This window comes from Jaculus jaculus, chromosome 6 (genome assembly GCF_020740685.1).
Source record: "Jaculus jaculus isolate mJacJac1 chromosome 6, mJacJac1.mat.Y.cur, whole genome shotgun sequence".
In the NCBI taxonomy this organism is placed as follows: domain Eukaryota; kingdom Metazoa; phylum Chordata; class Mammalia; order Rodentia; family Dipodidae; genus Jaculus; species Jaculus jaculus.
The window spans coordinates 39,120,663-39,139,003 of record NC_059107.1 but is presented as its reverse complement, the minus strand read 5'-3'; the positions used below and the strand labels follow the sequence as shown (position 1 = coordinate 39,139,003).

The 18,341-nt window shown below is 49.3% G+C and overlaps 2 protein-coding genes across 8 annotated transcripts in view; one reads left to right on the top strand and one right to left on the bottom strand.

Annotated features, from left to right (window-relative positions):
- Positions 1-18,341, top strand: part of Iqsec1 (IQ motif and Sec7 domain ArfGEF 1) — a 336,067-nt gene that overhangs the window by 246,600 nt on the left and 71,126 nt on the right. The window contains exon 1 of one of the 7 annotated variants that reach the window (XM_045153622.1): positions 18,202-18,245. The exons of the other annotated variants lie outside the window; for them this stretch is intronic. The gene's annotated coding sequence lies outside the window, so the exon portion shown is untranslated. Of the gene's footprint in view, positions 1-18,201; positions 18,246-18,341 lie in introns of those variants that run through there. 7 annotated transcript variants of the gene reach the window in all.
- Positions 5,312-5,730, bottom strand: LOC101598355 (60S ribosomal protein L31-like). The gene has a single exon (XM_045153623.1). It carries the CDS (start codon positions 5,714-5,716, stop codon positions 5,444-5,446), a length of 273 nt encoding a protein of 90 aa, XP_045009558.1. The 5' UTR covers positions 5,717-5,730; the 3' UTR covers positions 5,312-5,443.

Here is an 18,341-nt window from a genome sequence, read left to right as displayed (position 1 = left end):
TTCCTTTCTTAGCTGACAATGAGGCAAAGTTTGTAGGAGACAGAACAAGAAGACAGCTGTGCGTAGGGCTGCAGCCCGGCCTGGGAAGCCAGAGGTAAACGCCGGAGACCCTTCACGGTGCCGGGGACTATATTTCTCTACACTGCCTCTCAGTGTTGTGTGGGTGTGCCAGAGTGCCTGGGTCACTTACTAGAGGTGGAACTGGCTTGGAGATCCTGTGATGGGGCATACAGGGCCCTCCAGCAGAGAGTTTCAGCCACCCTGGCACAGGAGGAGGTGACATGGGAGGCAGGTCTGGCAGAAGCAGGGATGGAGCAAGGGTAGAACCAGGCTACCTCACCGTGGTATGTTTGGAGAACAGTCGTCTGTCTTCGGTAGCATGGGTCTGGGGGTAAGGAGACCTGAAGACTAAGACTCAGGCCAAAAAAGGAAGACAGTGGGGCCCAAACCCCAGAAAGCCAAGAGCCTGCTGGGTGCCAGCACGTCACTGTCTCTACACTGCCTCCCAGCGTGTGGATGTGGGTGTGCCAGGATGCCCAGGATGCCGGAGTCGATTGCTGGAGCCCTGGCTAGGGTGACGCTGGGCTCTTCGGTAGAGAGGAAGAACCCAAGCCCTTTGTCCCCAGGTCTGCCAGCTTCACTGTCTTCTCCTTAAGTGGATACATTTTTTTAAATCTAATTAGCAGTGTCTATAGAGATACATACTGTATGGAGAGTGATTTTTGTGCTTCAGAGGAGGACACCTGGTTGAGGATTGCAGCTGCCATGTTACTGTGCGTGGGAGTTTCTGGAGGGAAGTGGTTCTAGGGAGCACGCCCAGCCCACCTGGCTCAAGGCTGGGGCAGGGCCTGGGTGAGATGGGGAAACAACCACTCCTCACTTCCCCTTTCAACCTAGAGGCCCAGGTGAGGGGCCTCCTCCCATTAGAGCTTCCAGGCACAGGGTCGGGGAACTGAGGCAGTGGGGTTTAGTGTGTCTAAATTTTACTGTCACTACAAGGGGAGGTCTGGTGTTTCCAGGCCAAATGGGCTGCTGCCTCTCCCCTCGTGACCTCAAGTAAGTCACTGAGCCACTCTGGGCCTCAATTGGACATTTGCAAAATGGATCTGAAATAACTTCCCAGAGCAGCCAGGTTAAAATGTCTTTGGAAAGACCCTGGTCTAGTGCCTGGGCCATCAACCATTTGGTTTGGTGGTGGACTTGAAAGATCACAAATTCCACATCTTGGAGCAGAAATAGCTATAGATCCTAGAAATCTAGACAGCAGACTCCACTCTATTCTCAACAAGCTGGGTGGCCTTGGATTTGTTATTTCATGTCTCTGGGCCTCAGTAGTCTTATCTGGAAAATAGTTTAACCATCCAGGCACAGGTGAGGGTCACCTGATGCTGACCCACATGGACTTCTCAGCCTGTCTTGGGCTGGACGCTTGAACATCTTCTCCCCACCACTACCTTTTCTGCCCTGGGAACTGGGCCACAAGAGCTCTGTGGTTAATAATCCATGCACCTTATATCTGCCGAGTGTTCACTGTGTGCTAGGTATTGCCCAAAGCAGTGAGTGATGCCTAGTCCCCTCCCTCCCTCAGGCCAACAAGAAACTGCAGAACAGATTACTGAGCGAGGTAGCTTCCAACATTGCTGTGCAGAAAACAAGATGAGGCTCTATGGTGGTGAATGACTTGCTGGAGACCTGAAGCTAGGATGGAGGTGGTCACAGGATGGGAGACCAGTCAGAAATTCTGGTTCCAAGTACAGAAAGTGGGTATGAAGGCTTCCAGCCTCACCCTTCCAGGGGCATCTGTCTGGGCACAGGCGCCAGGGCTGCTATTGGAGAATGTTCACTTATTCCCCAAGCGTGGCTGGAAGCAGAACCAGCAGAGGCCCACCTCCAAGCTGTGGTGACAGCAGAGGTATGGCAATGTGGAAGTACCAGCCACCAGTTCAGGTGGGCCCTAGAGCCCCAAACTAAGGATAATGGGAGGATGGAAGGTCAAACTCCAGAGAGGCATTGGGGTTCAGCTCCACATTCAGAACTCCTGAGAATGCATATGCATGACGTCAAGCCCCAACCCCAGAAGTTACCCAACCCTACGCTTCCATGGGCCCAGGGGAGGTCGCTGCACCTTGCTGGGGCTCTGGCCTCCTGGAGACACCATAGCCCAGTAATAACAATGGCTGTTGTGGAATGCCTGCATGTGTCACGTGCTGCCAGACCCTTCACACGTCCAACTGGGACTTCTTGGTGCCCAAGGTCTGCTGGACATGTTCAGACCTGGTCATAAAAGACTTTGTAACTAGATCTTAAAATGAGTTTGTGTTGGGAATGCAGTCTGTTTATGTCAAAAACAAACAAACAAACAAAATCCCAAAGACATTTTTCCCTAAATGCATCCGGCAATCCCTCTTTAGATGCCATGAGGCTGACTTCTGACAGTAAGGAGATGCTGGCTGTGGCACTTTGAAAATGCCCTCCCCAAGGTGGTGATGGACCTATATACCCAAAGGGGTCCTGTTTTTCTGCCAGCTGGGGACACACTCAGCTTGCAGATGAGGGGAAATCCCTTAAACAGCTTTACCCAGTGGTCATCAGAGGGGAGGCTGGGTGGGGAGGGCATAAGAACATTTTGGGGATGTGTCCCTGTACTGTCCTTCCCTGATGGGACTTGAGGAGGTCCTCAGCTTGCTCCTCCACTGGACAGGCCTGGCTGGGTTCATAATCTGCAGGGTCTGCTCTCAGCTGGCTCCCTCAGAGATGCACTGTGAGAAGCCAGGCCTAGAGAAGTCACCCAGTCACCTAACCATTCTTCTGTGGGATTTGGGGCTCTGTGAATGTGGAGGATGAAACGGGTATTGAAAACAAGCTGAGCATGCCAAGGGGCCATGGGCCAAAGTGATTGAGGTAGGGGAAGAGACATCTGAGCTCAGCTGCAGCTTCAGACAGTCCTTCATCTGCAAGCAGGGTCCATCAGACATGAGGAGCCATTGTGAGCACGGCCTGCTGGGCCACTAGGAAGAAGTGGGAGTCAGGGACATGAGACCTACAAGCAGCCATGACAGGAATGGGGAGTTGAGTTTTGGTTTTTATTTATTTATTTAATTTGTTTGTTTGCTTGCTCACTTATTGTGCTTGAGATAGAATCCAGGGCTTTGTGCATGGTGGCCAAGCACTCAACCACTGAGCCACATGACCAAAAACTTGCGGCACTCCTCCTGTCTTAGCCTCCTGAGTACTGGGATTACAGGCTTGGCTTTTGTCTTTTCTTCTTCTATCTCGTTTATATCCTGGGTTCAAGTCCCTCCTCTATCTCCTGAGCGGCTGGGAGGATGGGGGCATGCACTGCCACCTCAGCATAACATGGAGTTGTTTTGAGTGCCCAATATGTATCGAGCTCTGTCCCAACCCTTAACTTCACTGAAGACCAGGTATGATGGTTCACCCTATAATCCCAGTACTTGGGAGGCTGAGGCAAAAGGATTGCTGCAAGTTTCAGGCTAAAAATAAAAGCTGCCTCATTGAAGTTTCACAGAAAATTCTCATGAGCAAGAGTTCAGACATTATTATATTACTAATTTTTTTGAGGTAAACCCAAAAGACTGGCCTTTTTATGCAAAAGAGCAAGAGAGAGAGAGAGAGAGAGAGAGAGAGAGACAGGGAGAGAGGGAGGGAATATTGGCATGCCAGGGCCTCTAGCCACTGTAACCAAACTCCAAACATGTGTGTCACCTTGAGGGCCTGTGACACCTTTTGTGCTTGTATAACCTTGTGCATCTGGCTTTTGTGGGACCTAGAAAGTTGAACATGTGTCCTTAGGCTTCGCAGGCAAGTGCCTTAAGCACTGGGCCATCTCTCAAGCCCTATTATTATTAATTTTGTTACTACTAGGGATTGAACCTAGAGCATTATGCATCATAGGCCAGCATTCTACCACAGAGCTACATCCCTAGTCCTCTTTTTTTTTTTTTTTTTTTTTTTTTTTTTTTTTTTTACTTCTGATCTTGAGATAGAGTCTCACTAAGTTACCCAGACTGGCCTTGAATTTGTGATCCACCTGCCTCAGCCTACCAAACTGAGGATCATAGGCTTATACTACAAGGCCTGGTTTTGCCCTTATCTTGCAGCTGGGGAAATTGAGGCAGCCAAGTGATTTTGACAGATTTTTTGCCAGCTGAGAAGTGGTAGCATCAGAATTGGGACACAGGTCTGGAGGGCGGTTTTGAGCATGGGATAGTGTATAAAGAGACTCTTGTATTCCAATCCTCAGTGGAAGGCAAGTCCACCCTCCTCCCAGACTGCAGCTGGTCTTACAGCTGGTAGCCGCACCCACCCCTCAGTCATCTATATGGTCAGAATGGTGTGGGGCCAGCTTCCAGAGTGGTTCCTACCTGGTCTGTCTGGGTGATACATGTCTGCTGTAGGTGGGATGTTTACTAGCAGCTCTCCTGCTCCCTTCCTAGAGGCTCGCATCCCCATAAGCACAGTGTGTCATGGCTCTGGTCTACACAAGGCCACATGATCCCCACACTATTCTCATGCAGCCTCTGCCAACCTCCCCTTGTGTACACAGCTCTGACTTGGAATGGCGGAGAGGAAAGGAGCAGGAAGGGGAGGGGAGGGGAGGGGAGGGGAGGAGAAGATAGAGAAGAGGTAAGAGAGGAGAGGAGAGGAGAGGAGATGAGATGAGATGAGATGAGATGAGATGAGATGAGATGAGATGAGACTTGGGGACTTGGTGGTGGAGGAGTGCTCATCCCTTGCAGGGGAGATAAAAACGTTCAGATCCAGAGGAGGACAAATCATTGCAAGAGTGACTGTGGTTAGTGTCTCTCCACCCTTCTGTCTGCTTTCTCATCTATGAGAGGGAGAAAGATGCTCAATAGGAACAGGGCTTTGTCATTTACCCTACAAAGATGTTGTGAGAGGTTGGACCATTAGGCTGCTGCTCATGAGAAACTCGTCCTTGTGTCAGCCAGAGCCCACCCAGAACACACTTGAGCATCTTCCCCTGGCTTCCTCTGGCCTGTATGAAGTCTCTGCTCTGACTTCCCTTGTCCTCCCTGGACACAGGAAATGATCCAGGGTCTTGGTTCTGCAGGGGAGGCTTTGGCATGGGCCACCAGTTGGACTGTGCAGGAATTCAGAAAGCCATGCAATGTCACTTTTAAGTCAGCAATGGTCTATAATGTGGGATGTGTGGACTGAAGGATCTGCCAGTTCTCCATGTTCGCCAAGTGATGTTGGTAGTCAGTGGGAGCCTTGGGTACCTTATCATGCCAAAACTCTTGAGACCAAGAGATTTTTTTTTTTTAACTTTTATAACTTTATTTTTACACTCAAGAAGTTAGTTCTCATCCACGTTGACAGTCTGTAGATTTTTGAATGTGGTAACAGGGATATAGGTCACCAAAGTATAAAGCTTATTTGGTGAGTCTTCATCCTCATTTCATTTCCTGGACAACTGTACACGGATACGATATGGGACATTCCTTATTCCCTTGGCCCAGATGGCTTTGTTGAGCCTGGTATCAATGTGCACATCTGGAGTCCCCATCTCCTTCATGGCAAACTTCCGGATCTCTTTGAGGGCCCAAGGAGCCCGCTTCTTGAAGCCCACCCCATGGATGTGCTTGTGAATGTTGATGGCGTACTCTCGGGTCACCACCTCGTTGATGACACAGCGGTCCTTCTTCTCGCCACACTTCTTAGCGGGAGCCATTCTGCCGGGCCCAGCTTGGAAAGGAGACCAAGAGATTTCTGAAGTAAAAAGGCTTATGGAGCCAATATAGATACTTACCGGAAAAGGAAGTGGCTGAGTCCTGGGACACAATCCCAGAATGCCAGCAACAGTTAGAGGAAACAGGTGGAAACTGTCTGTCAGACTGTAGCTGGGAACCCTGTTTATGAGTGTGAAGAACCTGGAACCCACAATGGCTACTGATCGGGTGTGGATGTTACAGGTAGGGGCTGGGAAGCCTTGGGGCGACAGGGCAGTCCATAGTGGGAAGTGTTGCTTTTGTGTGAGGGAGGGTATGCGCCAGGTGGCAAGGCATCCTAGTGGTCCTCCTCCCCTGCCCCGACTTTTTTGAGGCATTTATTGTGTATTAGGGATGGAACTAAGGCCCTGTGCATGCTCAGCAAGGGCTCTACCACTTGAGCTGCATCCCAGCCCCCCACCTGGGCTTGTGTCCAGGATTTCAGCATATCTTCAGAGTGTGGAGCAGTTTGGTGGTGGTGGTGGCAGGTGGCAGTGGTGGTGGCGGTTTGACCAATGCTTCTCTTGTCCTGTGGCCTTGCAACTAAAGTCTAGGAGCTCTGGGACTCTTTTCCTTGTCAACTGCCACATGGCCCACCGTGGCAGATGATCCTCCTTGTGTGGTAGTTAGTCCCTTTGGTCTTCTCTCCATGTGGCCTTCCAAGGGCACACAGTCCCTACCTTCTGTACGTGGCAGCATGAGGGCAGCGGAGCCACCATGACCCTCAGGCCCAACCATGCAACTGGCACCGCAGGCTCTTCTGCTACATTCTATTAGTCAAAGGAAGTCACCTGGCCAATGCGACAGGAAACAACTCTGCCTCTGGGTGGCAGGAGGAGACCAGTCCTGTCGCTGAGGGGTGTACCAAGTGGGAGGACTCATAGCCAGCATTTTCAATCATAGTGTGGCAGTCATTAAAATTTTGCTGGGCCCTTGTGTCTCGCCAAAGCCAGAAATTACCCTGGTGAAATTACCATCAAATCACCCCAAGCCCAGAGGCTGGTTCTGCATGTGCTGCTAGGGACAGAAGCATGGCACACCCAGTGAAGTATTCAAATCCCAGAGCCAGGCCAGGCCTCTGTGGGAGGAGACCCCTGGGGGAATTGGAGCTGTATTCAAGCAGCCAATCACCTTCAGGTCTTTTCTCTCTATTGTGAGGCTTTCCATGAGCTATAGCCATAGGAAGCAATTTAAATTTTAGTTAGTTAAAATCAAACTGATTAAAAACTTTATAGTCTGAGAAAGAGAGGGTCAGGAGGAAGCCTAAGCCTAAATGTCAGCCCTGGCCCCAGCTTTATCACCACGTAGACCTGTGCCTGCCGCTTGAACCTCTGAAGTGACCATCTCGGTCCAGCACTGCCTAGTGGGGCTCTGGGTCTGCTAGGAGCAGGCTGGGCACTCAGCGATGGCTCTCTTCCATCAGTCCTAGGCAGTCAGGTCCCCAGATGCCTCAGGCTCCAGAGCCATGCCTCAGGCCCCAGCTTCCCACTTCTCCTGGAGGGCAATCTTCCCTGTGGATCCCTTTCCACCTGTGGTGAAACAAACCCAGGCTTTTTCAGCGGGGGGGGGGAGGGGAGCTTAGTATCCATGACAAACTGAGAAGGACCCACTTTAGGATGCTGGAGTGGGTGATGATTGTCACCGCAGCATGTGTTTGGGCTTGAAAGATGTTAGCATGTGAAACCATGTGTGTTTGGTCTGCCACAATGTTGGGTGTACATATGGGATGCAGGATCCCCTGAAATAATTCAGGGTTCCTAGCCTGGGAATCCCCCAAAAATCCTCTAGGAGCTAGAGTCTTTGAGAAGCACAGGAGGAATGGTAACTCTTTGGTAGAATGAAGGCCCCGTGGCATCTGCACATGGCCAGTGCTGTGGCTGGTTTGGCATGGGTTCGAGGGGAACCCTTTGATACTGCACCCTATCCCACAGCCCATCACCACCTACCTGACCCAGCCACCCCTCTTTCCTGCTTCTGTAGTCACTGCTGTGCACGTTGCTAGTCAGAAGGTGGTCCCCACATATGCACCCTCTCTGTTTTGTGTCACTGAAACTAAATAGCTGAAGTAAAGTACTTTGTAAATAGATGCACTTATTTGAGAAAAGGACTTAATTTGGCTAAGAATTCTAGAAGTAGAAAACCCAACTGTCATTGTGCGAGGGCTGTGGTTGTCCACACAGGTTGAAAAGGAAGCAGCCACACACTGGGAGGGGCTAAAGGCCACCCAGCCTCCCTTTATGACACTGGCTTTCCCAAGAACCAACAGTCCCATGAGAACATTACTTTCTTCTTGGGGCAGTGCCCCCACAAGCAAATCTTACTTTTTTTTAAAAAAAATTTTTTTCTTTGATTTATTTACTTGTTCTAGTTTTTTTTAATTTTATTTATTTATTTGCAATCAGAGAGACAGATAGAGAATGGGCATGCCAGGGTGTCCAGTCACTGCAAATGAACTCCAGATGCATGTGCCCCTTGTGCATCTGGCTTATGTGGGTCCTAGGGAATCACACCTGGGCCCTTAACCACTAAGCCATTTCTCCAGCCCACATTTTAATTTTAAGTAGTGTCTCAGTCTAGCCCAGGCTGACCTGGAGCCCACTCTGTAGCCCAAGCTAGCCTTGTACTCATGGCAATCCACCTACCTCCACCTTCTGAGTGCTGGAATTAAAAGGGTGTGCCATCATGCTCAGCCACAATCAAATATTTCTAAAATTTTTTATTTTTTGACTTGAGACAGAGAGAATGGGCATGCCAGGGCCTCTAGCCACGGCAAATGCATTCCACATGCATGCACCACCTTGTGCACCTGGCTTTACATGGGACCTGGGGAATTGAACCTAGGTCCTTTGACTTTGCAGACAAGTGCCTTAACTGCTAAGCCATCTCCCCAGCTCCCACAATCAAGTCTTAATGCAGTTTCATTGGGGGCCAAGCTTCTATCACATGAACCTTGGCAGGGGAAGTGGAGGATAAGCCTTATGCAAACCACAGCAGGGGCCTCCCCAGTTTGTAAACACTAGAATTGAACAGCCATGGACATTTGGCAGAATTTGACTTCCTTGTAATCTAGGGCAGTGGGGCCGAGATAGATTCAGACTGAAGTTACTAGCATCCGGGATGCTGGGGCTGGTGAGGGGCTAGGGCAGGGTGCAGTCACAGCATGCCCACATCCTCTTCCCTTGCTACAGAAAGCCAGGATGTGGGGGTGCGCGCACGCATGCGTTTCATGACCGAGTTCCCTTTCACACAGCAGGCACTCCATTAAAAACTCACACTGCCCTTTTCTGGCAGTGACTTCTCTGGGGTCCGTGAGATGAATGATGAGCCAGTGTTGTCCCCACCAAAGAGCTCTACTCATAACTGAATCAGCAGGGGTGTCTGGTTTTAGTTAAATTCTACACAGTACTTTTGTAGGTGAATTTTTGTAAGTGTGGTAAGAATTATTTTTGAAATAATTAACTTCAACCTTTTCAACTGACCAAAAAATTGTTAGTGCTGGGGATAGAGCCCAGGGCCTCATATGCTTCTCGGCAAGTGGCCTACCTCTGAGCCCTACCCCTGCCCAATAATTTTCATCTCAAGCAAGAGCTCCAAGAATAAACTGAAAAAGATACATTTTCCCCTGTGTCCTTTTACCCAAATTCATCATTAGTAATATTTCACCAAATTTTGCTCTCTCTTACCTTTTTTTTTTTCTTTCTCAAAACTATTTGTGAGGTCACCACAATCATTCAATGTGTTGACTTTTCTAACTAGTACTCCAGCCTTTTTTTTAAAAAAATTATTTATTTATTTATTTGAGAGCGACAGACACAGAGAGAAAGACAGATAAAGGGAGAGAGAGAGAATGGGCGCGCCAGGGCTTCCAGCCTCTGCAAACGAACTCCAGATGCGTGCGCCCCCTTGTGCATCTGGCTAACGTGGGACCTGGGGAACCGAGCCTCGAACCGGGGTCCTTAGGCTTCACAGGCAAGTGCTTAACCGCTAAGCCATCTCTCCAGCCCGTACTCCAGCCTTTTGCCTAAGAACCAGGACCTTCTCTAACATCACGGCGGTCCAAGAGTCAAGTTCAGGAAATTAACCATTTATGTTTAGATTTTGTCCACTGTCCCAATCAGGTTCTTTAGATCTTTCATTGCATTGAGGGGTGATTAACATGCTTTGAAATTTACTCATTATAAGTGTATAACTCAGTGATTGTTAGTGAATTTATGATACTGTGCAACTATCATCACAGTTTTATATTAATAATTACTATCCCACTGTAAAGAACCTCACGCTCACTCCTCTCCCTCTCTTGTCCCACACTTGCCCCTAATCCTTTTGTCTCTGTCGTCACCTTCAGAGCAGCATGTTATATTAACAGAGACATGATATGTGGCCTTTCGTGTCTGGCCTCTCTCACTGAATGGGGGTTTTCAAGGCTCATGCATGTTGTTGCTCTACAATATTTTATTGTACAGTCAGATTGTTAACTTGTCTGGTCACTTAAATATGTATACTTGGTTGTTTGGTTGTTTCTACTTAGGGCAGTTACAGATGACACTGCTTGACTATTTGCCAACATGCTTGTAGAGCAAATAGGCTTTCCTTTTCTCCTGGTTGTCTACCTAGGAAACACAGTGCTAGGTCACACTAGGAAACAAACAAGCTGTTCTCCAAAGTGGTCCCGTTCCTCCACATGCTCTCCAGCATTTCTACTGTCCGCTGGTGACTCCAGGGTCCTCATCCTCGTGGTTATGATGGGGCGTCTTTTGTGGCTTTGATTTTCATGTCCTTGATGACTAATGATGCTGAGTGTCTTTTCATGCGCTAAGTCCTTGTGTCTCCAGGGTGAAATGTCTGTTCAAACCTCATAGTCTGTTTTTAACCATACTGTCGCATTAAGCCAAAAGTTCTTTTATACTCTGAATGCAGCCCCACACAGTGGTTCCACATACACGCTTTGCAAGCATTGCCTACAGTTGATGACATTCTGTCATTCTCTCCACAGTTTCTTTTGTTTGAGGTGGCTTTTGAGGTAGGAGCTCACTCTAGCCCAGGCTGACCTGGAATTTACTATGTAGGCTCAGGCTAGCCTTGAACTCATGGCAATACTCTTGCCTTGGCCTCTTGCATGCTGGGATTAAAGGCATGTGCCATCAAGCCCAACAGAGAGAGAATGGGCACACCAGAGCCTCCAACCACTGCAAACAAACTCCAGACGCATGTGCCACTTTGTGCATCTGACTTTATGTGGGTATTGGGGAATAGAACTTGGGTCGTTAGACATTGCAAGCAAGTACCTTATTGCTAAGCCATCTCTGCGGTCCTCAGAAGGTTTTTTTTAATAGCTAAACCATCTTCCCAGCCCTACTTTGTATTTTGAGAGAGAGGGAGAGAATTGGCATGCCAGGGCCTCCAGCCACTGCAGTCAAACTCTAGACATGTGTGCCACCTCGTGAGCTTGTATCACTTTGTGCATCTGGCTTACAGGGGATCTGGAGAGTGAAACATGGGTCCTTAGGCTTTGCAGGCAAGCACCTTAACCACTAAGCAATCTCTCCAGCCCTCTGTCTCTCTCATCCTTGAGCTTCCAAGCTTCCAGGAAATTCTTCTGTCTCTGCTTCCTGTCTTGCTGTCAGCATGGTCAGCATGCCGGGATTAGAGAAGCGTCATAGCTCCTCATTTTAGCGTGGGGTCTGGGGCTATGAATTCAGGCACTCGGGTTTAAGCAGGAAGTGCTTTATCCACTGAGCCAGACACTTTTAGTTTTTTTTTTTTTTTTTTTTGGTTTTTCGAGGTAAGGTTTCACTCTAGCCCAGGCTGACCTGGAATTCACTATGGAGTCTCAGGGTGGCCTCAAACTCACGGCGATCCTCCTACCTCTGCCTCCCAAGTGCTGGGATTAAAGGCATGCGCCACCACGCCCGGCCACTTTTAGTTTTTTAAATTGTGTTTTCCCTTGTTGATTGAATACAGAGAAAAGCAAAGCAAGGAATATGTAGATACACCACGGAATGGCATAGCAAGCACTCAGAGGTCCCAAGTGTAGTGGGACTTTGGGAGAAGCTGCTGTAGACAGAGCTGGAGGGAGGCAGAAGCCAGTTCTGCTGGCCCAGGAGCCTCTTCACTATCCCAAGGGCATAGGGAGCTACAGGAAAGGGACATGATTAAAACTATTTTGGAAAAATGCTCTGAATAAGGGACAATAATGGGTAGAAAGAAGTGTTAGAAGGATAAACTGAGGCTGCAACATACAACTGTCCGCTTGAAGTGTCCTTGATTTGATCGGCAGTAGGCTGGCATGGGCTTATTGGCTGATGGCTGGAGTTAGCTAGAGACAGGGGATGGAGGGCTTCTGCCACACTTCCTGCACTGGTGGAGGCTGTGCTAATACTTGAAAGTGGACAGTGTTTTGTGGTCTCATGCATACCTGTCTCCTGGGTTCCTCCATGTGTAAAGTGGGCAGGGCAGGAACGGGGGCCCAGTCTATTCTCTGCATGAGTGGTTTTACTTCTCAACATGAGGCTCTGCCCCCAAGACATCTCAGCTCCACATGCTACCCAGTGCTGTGCCATCTGTCCCATGCCATGGAACTGACCTCCAACCCAGACAGATGACAGGCTGTTGCCAGGGTAACACAGGCAGGAAACATGAACCAAAAGTTTCCAGGCAGGGTGTGGGAATGAAAGAAACAGCCACCAGTCATCAGTGAACCTGGAGGGATCTCAGACTCATTGATTCTTTTCCTTTAAGTCCAAGATTGGGGAGTCCCCATCTCCCCAACAGGTGCTACTGCACCTGGACAGCTTCTCATTTGAGAAGGTGCTAGGGCAGCAAGGTGTCAGATGGGTGCTTGCCTTATCTTGTGCTTTCTGTTCACTTGGTGAAGGATACCATAAGGCTCAGAAAGGACACCTTCCCTCCTGAGGTCACATGGGGAGATCATTCCAAGCCTATGTCAGAGCAGGCCCTAGATACCAGGTTTCCCAACTCCCCATCCAGCATCAGAAATTACTATTTTTTTAAAAAAATATATTTGTAAGAAGAAGGAGACAGTAAAAGAGGAGTACCAGGCAATCTGCACACTATAAACAAACTCCAGATGCAAGGGTAACTTTATACATCTGACTTTACATAGGTATTGGGGAAATCAAACCTGGGTCTGCAGGCTTTGTAAGTAAGTACATTTAACCACTGAACAATCTCTCTAGCTCAGAAATTATATCTTTCAAACAAGTTTTTAAAAATTATTTTTATTTCGCTGGGCGTGGTGGCGCATGGCTTTAATCCCAACACTTGGGAGGCAGAGGTGGGAGGATCACTGTGAGTTCAAGGCCATCCTGAGACTTCATAGTCAATTCCAGGTCAGCCTGGGCTAAAGTGAAACACTACCCCCCCCCCCAAAAAAAAACCCTCAATGTAAGCATATAGTACAAAACATTATTGAAATGTACTTAAGTGGAATGTTTCAGTAGAAAGTCTGGCTCTCCTGTCTCTTCCCAACTCTCCTTACCCTTCTCAGGGCACCATTCCTAGTGCATCCTGGTCAGAGGCTGTACCTTCAAGGGTCTATCAGATATTTACCTCCCTTACAAAGAAAGATTCAACCACTCACCATAGGTATATGAGTCAGTCTTCCCTTACTGTAACAAATCGCTGAGATGAATAAACAAGGTATCAAGAGGAAAGGTTTGTTTGGGCTCACAGTTATGAAGGTTTCCATCTGTGGTCACTCAGCCCCATTGCTTTTGGGGCTGCAGTGAAGTAGCATATTACAGGAGAAACACAAAGTAGGGGGGAAATTGTTTGCCTCATTACCAAGGGTGAGAAAGAAAAGAGGAAGAGCTGAGGTCCCAATACCACCTTCAAAGGAATATCCCCATGGCCTAACTTCCTACCAATAGGCCCTGCCCCCAGTGCTTCCATTACCTCCCAATAGTGCCACACTGGAGACCAAGCCTTCAAAAGATATATAAGGTGAAAACCAAAATTGTCACAGGTTGAAATTCCATTTGCTACATGCAGTCAAGAGGCCATCATGGATTAGCAATGTCTGTTCAGTAGAGCTTTGCTGGCCTAGTTGAATGGGAACTGCAGCCCACTGGTGCTATCCAGCATCTCTGAAGACATCAGACTACATCTCCATAGCACAGTAGAAGATCCTAACTCACATCTCAAAATACAGTCTCTTCTCATTGTGTGTCATTTGCATGCCATTGTAAAAGTGAGTCAAATGTAAACCCAGCCATCATAGGTAGGGGTCTGTCTATACTTGACTTTTAAAAGACAAAGACATGTAAATGAGGAAATCTTATTAGCCCAAAGCCTGTGTCCAGATAGCCAACCTTGTTGGCTTTTCTTTTTAAATTTTTTATTATTCATTATCTCCTTGCAAGGAGACAGAGAGAAAGAATGGATGTGTTAGGGCCTCTTGCCACTGTAAACAAACTCCAGATGCACGTGCCATTTTTTGCATCTGTCTTTACATGGATATGGGGGAATTGAGCCCATGCCATCAAACTTTGCAAGAAAGCATCATTAGCTGCTGAGCCACTTCTGTTGGCTTTTTTTGGTATTGATTTCATACACACACACACACACACACACACACGAATGGCATGCTCTTTGGGGGCCCTCCTCAGTGAGGTTATGGTATTCACTGTGGAATCATGAAGGCCTCAGTCAGTCCCTGTGGGGTAGCAGAAGGACTACACCTCAGCATATTCCTTCCCACTCTGTGGCTCTTATAATCTTTCTGCCCCTTCCACAATGTTTCCTGAGCCACGATAAGCCTATTGACAGTATGATTTAGTGTTATGTTCGTTGTAGCCTCTGGATTTCTGCTTTGATTGATCACTGTGTCTGTCACCATCACTCTGGAGCTGGTTGTCAGGCTAGCAGTAAGAGTTGTATTCATGTCACCGCTTCCTCTGCAGTTTCCCCTAATCCCAAGAAGTTGTGGTAGAAGTAGCTAGTCTCATGGTAGGTAGTCTGCTATCTTCTTGTCTTATTGATGGATCTTGTCCTCCATTTTCACTGCTATCTGTGAAATAAAACTGATTCTCTAAACAAGAGTAAGAGCTCTTGTTGGCTTTTTAAAAAGTCATTTAATACGGAAAGCAAATGAAGTAGAAGTTCAAACCAGGTGTGGGGTGCACCCCTCTAGGCTCAGCAATCGGGAGGATTACTGCGAGTTCAAGGCCACCCCAAAATTCCAGGTCAGCCTGGGCTAGAGTGAGACCCAACCACAAACAAAAAAACAAAAACAAAGACCAATGAAAACAAAGTAGAAGGTCCCACTGTAAGTGCAGAGGATATTGCTCTGGTGCCTCACATCAGTGTGGAACAAAAAGGGCCCTGCTGTGCAGTGTTCTTGTTCTTTGAATTCCTCCTGGGGATCTGTCCCTAAGGACAAAGCCGCAAGAAGCAGTGACTTGGTCTCTTTGCTCTTTGGTCATTCTTACGCACAGCGAGTGTCCTTGTCCTTCACTCTTACATCAGCATGCTGTGGTGATTTTTGCAGATCACTTTCCTAGAAGGTCATTATCCCCTTGTGCCTCACTCAATAGAGTTACTTTTATCATGTGTGTGTGCGTGTGCTTGTGTACACCATGTGGAGGTCAGAAGACAACCTTGGGGTGCTTGTCTCTTCCTACTTGTTTGAGACGTGGTCTTATCATGTGCTGCTATGTGAACCAGTCTAGCTGGCCCTTCAAGCTTTAGGATTCTCTTGGCTCCACCTCCCATTCCTGTAGGCATGTTGGGATGACAGACGTGCATGCCACTTTGCATCTGGCTTTACATGGGTGCTGGGGATTGAACTCGCATTAGCAGGGTTGCAGAGCAAGTACTTTTAACCACTGAGCTCCAAAAGTGTGGGTTTTTTTTTTTTGTTTGTTCATTCTGTGATGACAAGGATCAAAGCCAGGGCTGTAGGCATCTCACTCTCGACAAGCCACACCCCAGCCCACCTGTTGCCCCTGCGCCCCCCCCCACTTTCAGCAGCCAAAGTGTTAAATGTGTTACTATTTGCCAATTTGGTAGATTTTTTAAAAAGGTAAGCAAATTGTATTTTGATTGTATTTCTTTAATGTGCATTTAATTACAAGCCATTTCCTTAATGCCTGTCCCTGTCCTTTGCTATTTTCTAATGGGTTAGTCATCCATCGATTGGAAAAGCTCTCTATGGTGAGGGAACTCACTTTTCTCATTAACTTGTCATGTCTGCTACAGAGATTGTTCCCAGTGCACACGTGTCTTTTACCTTGCTCATGGCATTCCAAGTCTGTTTACATAGTCTGACTTTATATGGTTCAAGACATCAACATTCACCTTCTTGGCTTCTGGAAATGAAACATCTACACCAAGCCTCACAGGGCCATCTCAGCCGACTCTGCCTTGGAAAGGAGGCTCAGAGAGATGACAGCCCTGGCAAGGTCACACAGCTTCCACAGCCCTTGCTCATCTCTCTTCCATTGAATGCCTTCCTACCCGGAGACTGATGATACCTTGCATGTAACAAAAAGGCTCTGGCTTCTGTCCAGGGTAGTTTTCCCTTGCAGTTACTAAAACTACGTGCATCTTATCTTCCTTTAAATGCTGCTTTAAAAAAAGTATAAATTATAAAATTAATCCATAGATCTTAAAGATGAAGCCTTCAGCAACCCACCATGGTGTAATAGTGATTCTGTTTTGAGGGGTGAGGGAGGATGGGATTCACTCCTTGCCCTGCAAGCCTGTCCCCTCAAGGAACACTACTGTCTCGCTGCTATGAGTACTGGAGAGGTGTCTGGGGTCTCCTTCTTTTATTTGATTCTCTTTTGAGTCAGGGTCTCAAAAAAAAAAAAAAGAACTAAAAATCCTCTGCCTCCCAAGTTCTAGGATTACAGGTGTGGGCCAACTGGCCCAGCATGGGTTTACACCTGTCACAGGTAGGCAAGTCCTACTTGCTTGACTGCTCTGTTGTGTCTGTCACAGTGCCGGTGGTATTCTAGGGATCGCAGGAGCTCAATCAATGGCGCGGGAGTGAAGAGGGATGAACGTGGTAGCTCATACCTGTAATCCCAGAACTCTGGAGGCTGAGGCAGGAGGATCACCATGAGTTTGAGGATAGCCTGTGTTACATAGTGAGTTCCACGCAAGCCTAGATTATAGAGTGAGATCCTGTCTAATAAAGAAGTAATTAACAAATAAATGCCCAGAAAGGGGAAGCGTGTTGACCAAGGTCACACGGCTTAATATGGACCGGCCAGTAGAGTCCCATCTGCTCCCTCATTACATCACTCTCCCAGCTTCCTCTAGGCACGACCGCAGCAGCCCCGTTTCTCCAGCCTCGTGTCTGGACGCTTTTGGGCACCAGAGGGCGCTGCCAGAACGTAGCGCAGGTTCTCGGCGCCCTAGCTGCACCAGGTGCGGCAGGGGGCGGGTGGGGAGGGGTCAGGTAGTCGCTGCCTGGGAAGGACATCGCCTTCTTTGGGTTCTGGAGCTCTAGGGACCCGGACACACGTCTTCGCTGTACTGCGCAGCCGGCGACGCACATTCCATCCTTGCCTTCCCCTTCGGCACATCCCTGCGCACGCACCTCTCTGGTACCTGCCCCTTTCAAGCTCAGCTCCCTAACTAGGCCACTTCTTCCCCACTCGTTGGGTCCCCCTTTCAGACTGCGCCTGTCCATTTTCAGTGACAGTTACTAGCTTACTAAAGCCAAACCCCGGCATACATTGAGTCAGCTTCCACCGCAGAATGAGGGGTGCAGTGGCCAGGCTCAGATTCCCCCGCCCTCCCCTTGCCCGACTGTGTAACGCGGGTCCCAGAGGCGCGAGGTGTCTGTGGATCCGAGTGATTGTGGCAAGCTGTGTGGCTCTGGGCTAGTGACTTACCTTCTCTGACCTGTCTTTTCCTGAACAAGCTGGAGAGGTGCGCGGGAGGAGGGGCACCGGTCGCGGGGGCGGGGGCTGCAGTTTTCTTTACAAGGGTCAGCGGACATGGCCCGAGGCTGCATTTGCTAGGTGTTTATTTGGGGATCTAGAGGTGCGCGAAGCAATGCTGGGAGGCCCAGTGCCCAGGACACCGAGCCCGCATTCTGCGTACCCCGCCACCTCGCCTATCCGCTGCAGCGGCCCCGCGGACCCGAGCGCCCTCCGTTAGCCCAGGCTCGGGTGACGTCGGCGGCTTGGGGCGGCACCCGTCCTCCCCGCCCCCCAGCACACACACGCGCGCGCGCGCGTGCACACACACACACACACACACACACACACACACACCTTCGGAAAAGGGAAACTGAGGCCAGGCGCGGAGAGGCCCCTCGCCAAGGTCACGGCCCGCGCGCGGCGCGTCGGCACCGGGACTTGCGCTAGGGGAGGCCGCGGGGCGGGGGCGCCGGGTCGGGGTCGGGGACGGGCTCCGGCTCCCGAGCGCCCCCGGGCCCCACGCCCTGCCGGACCGACACGCTGGGGCTGCGCCCGGCGCGGGGACGGCGCGCGCTCGGCGGCTGCGGGGAACTCAGAGGTAGGAGCGGCGGCGGGGCCCAGGGCGGGCGCGGAGAGAGGCCCCTCGCGGAGTGGGGTCCTCCTCTACGGACCTCGGGGACCCCGCGCTTCCGGG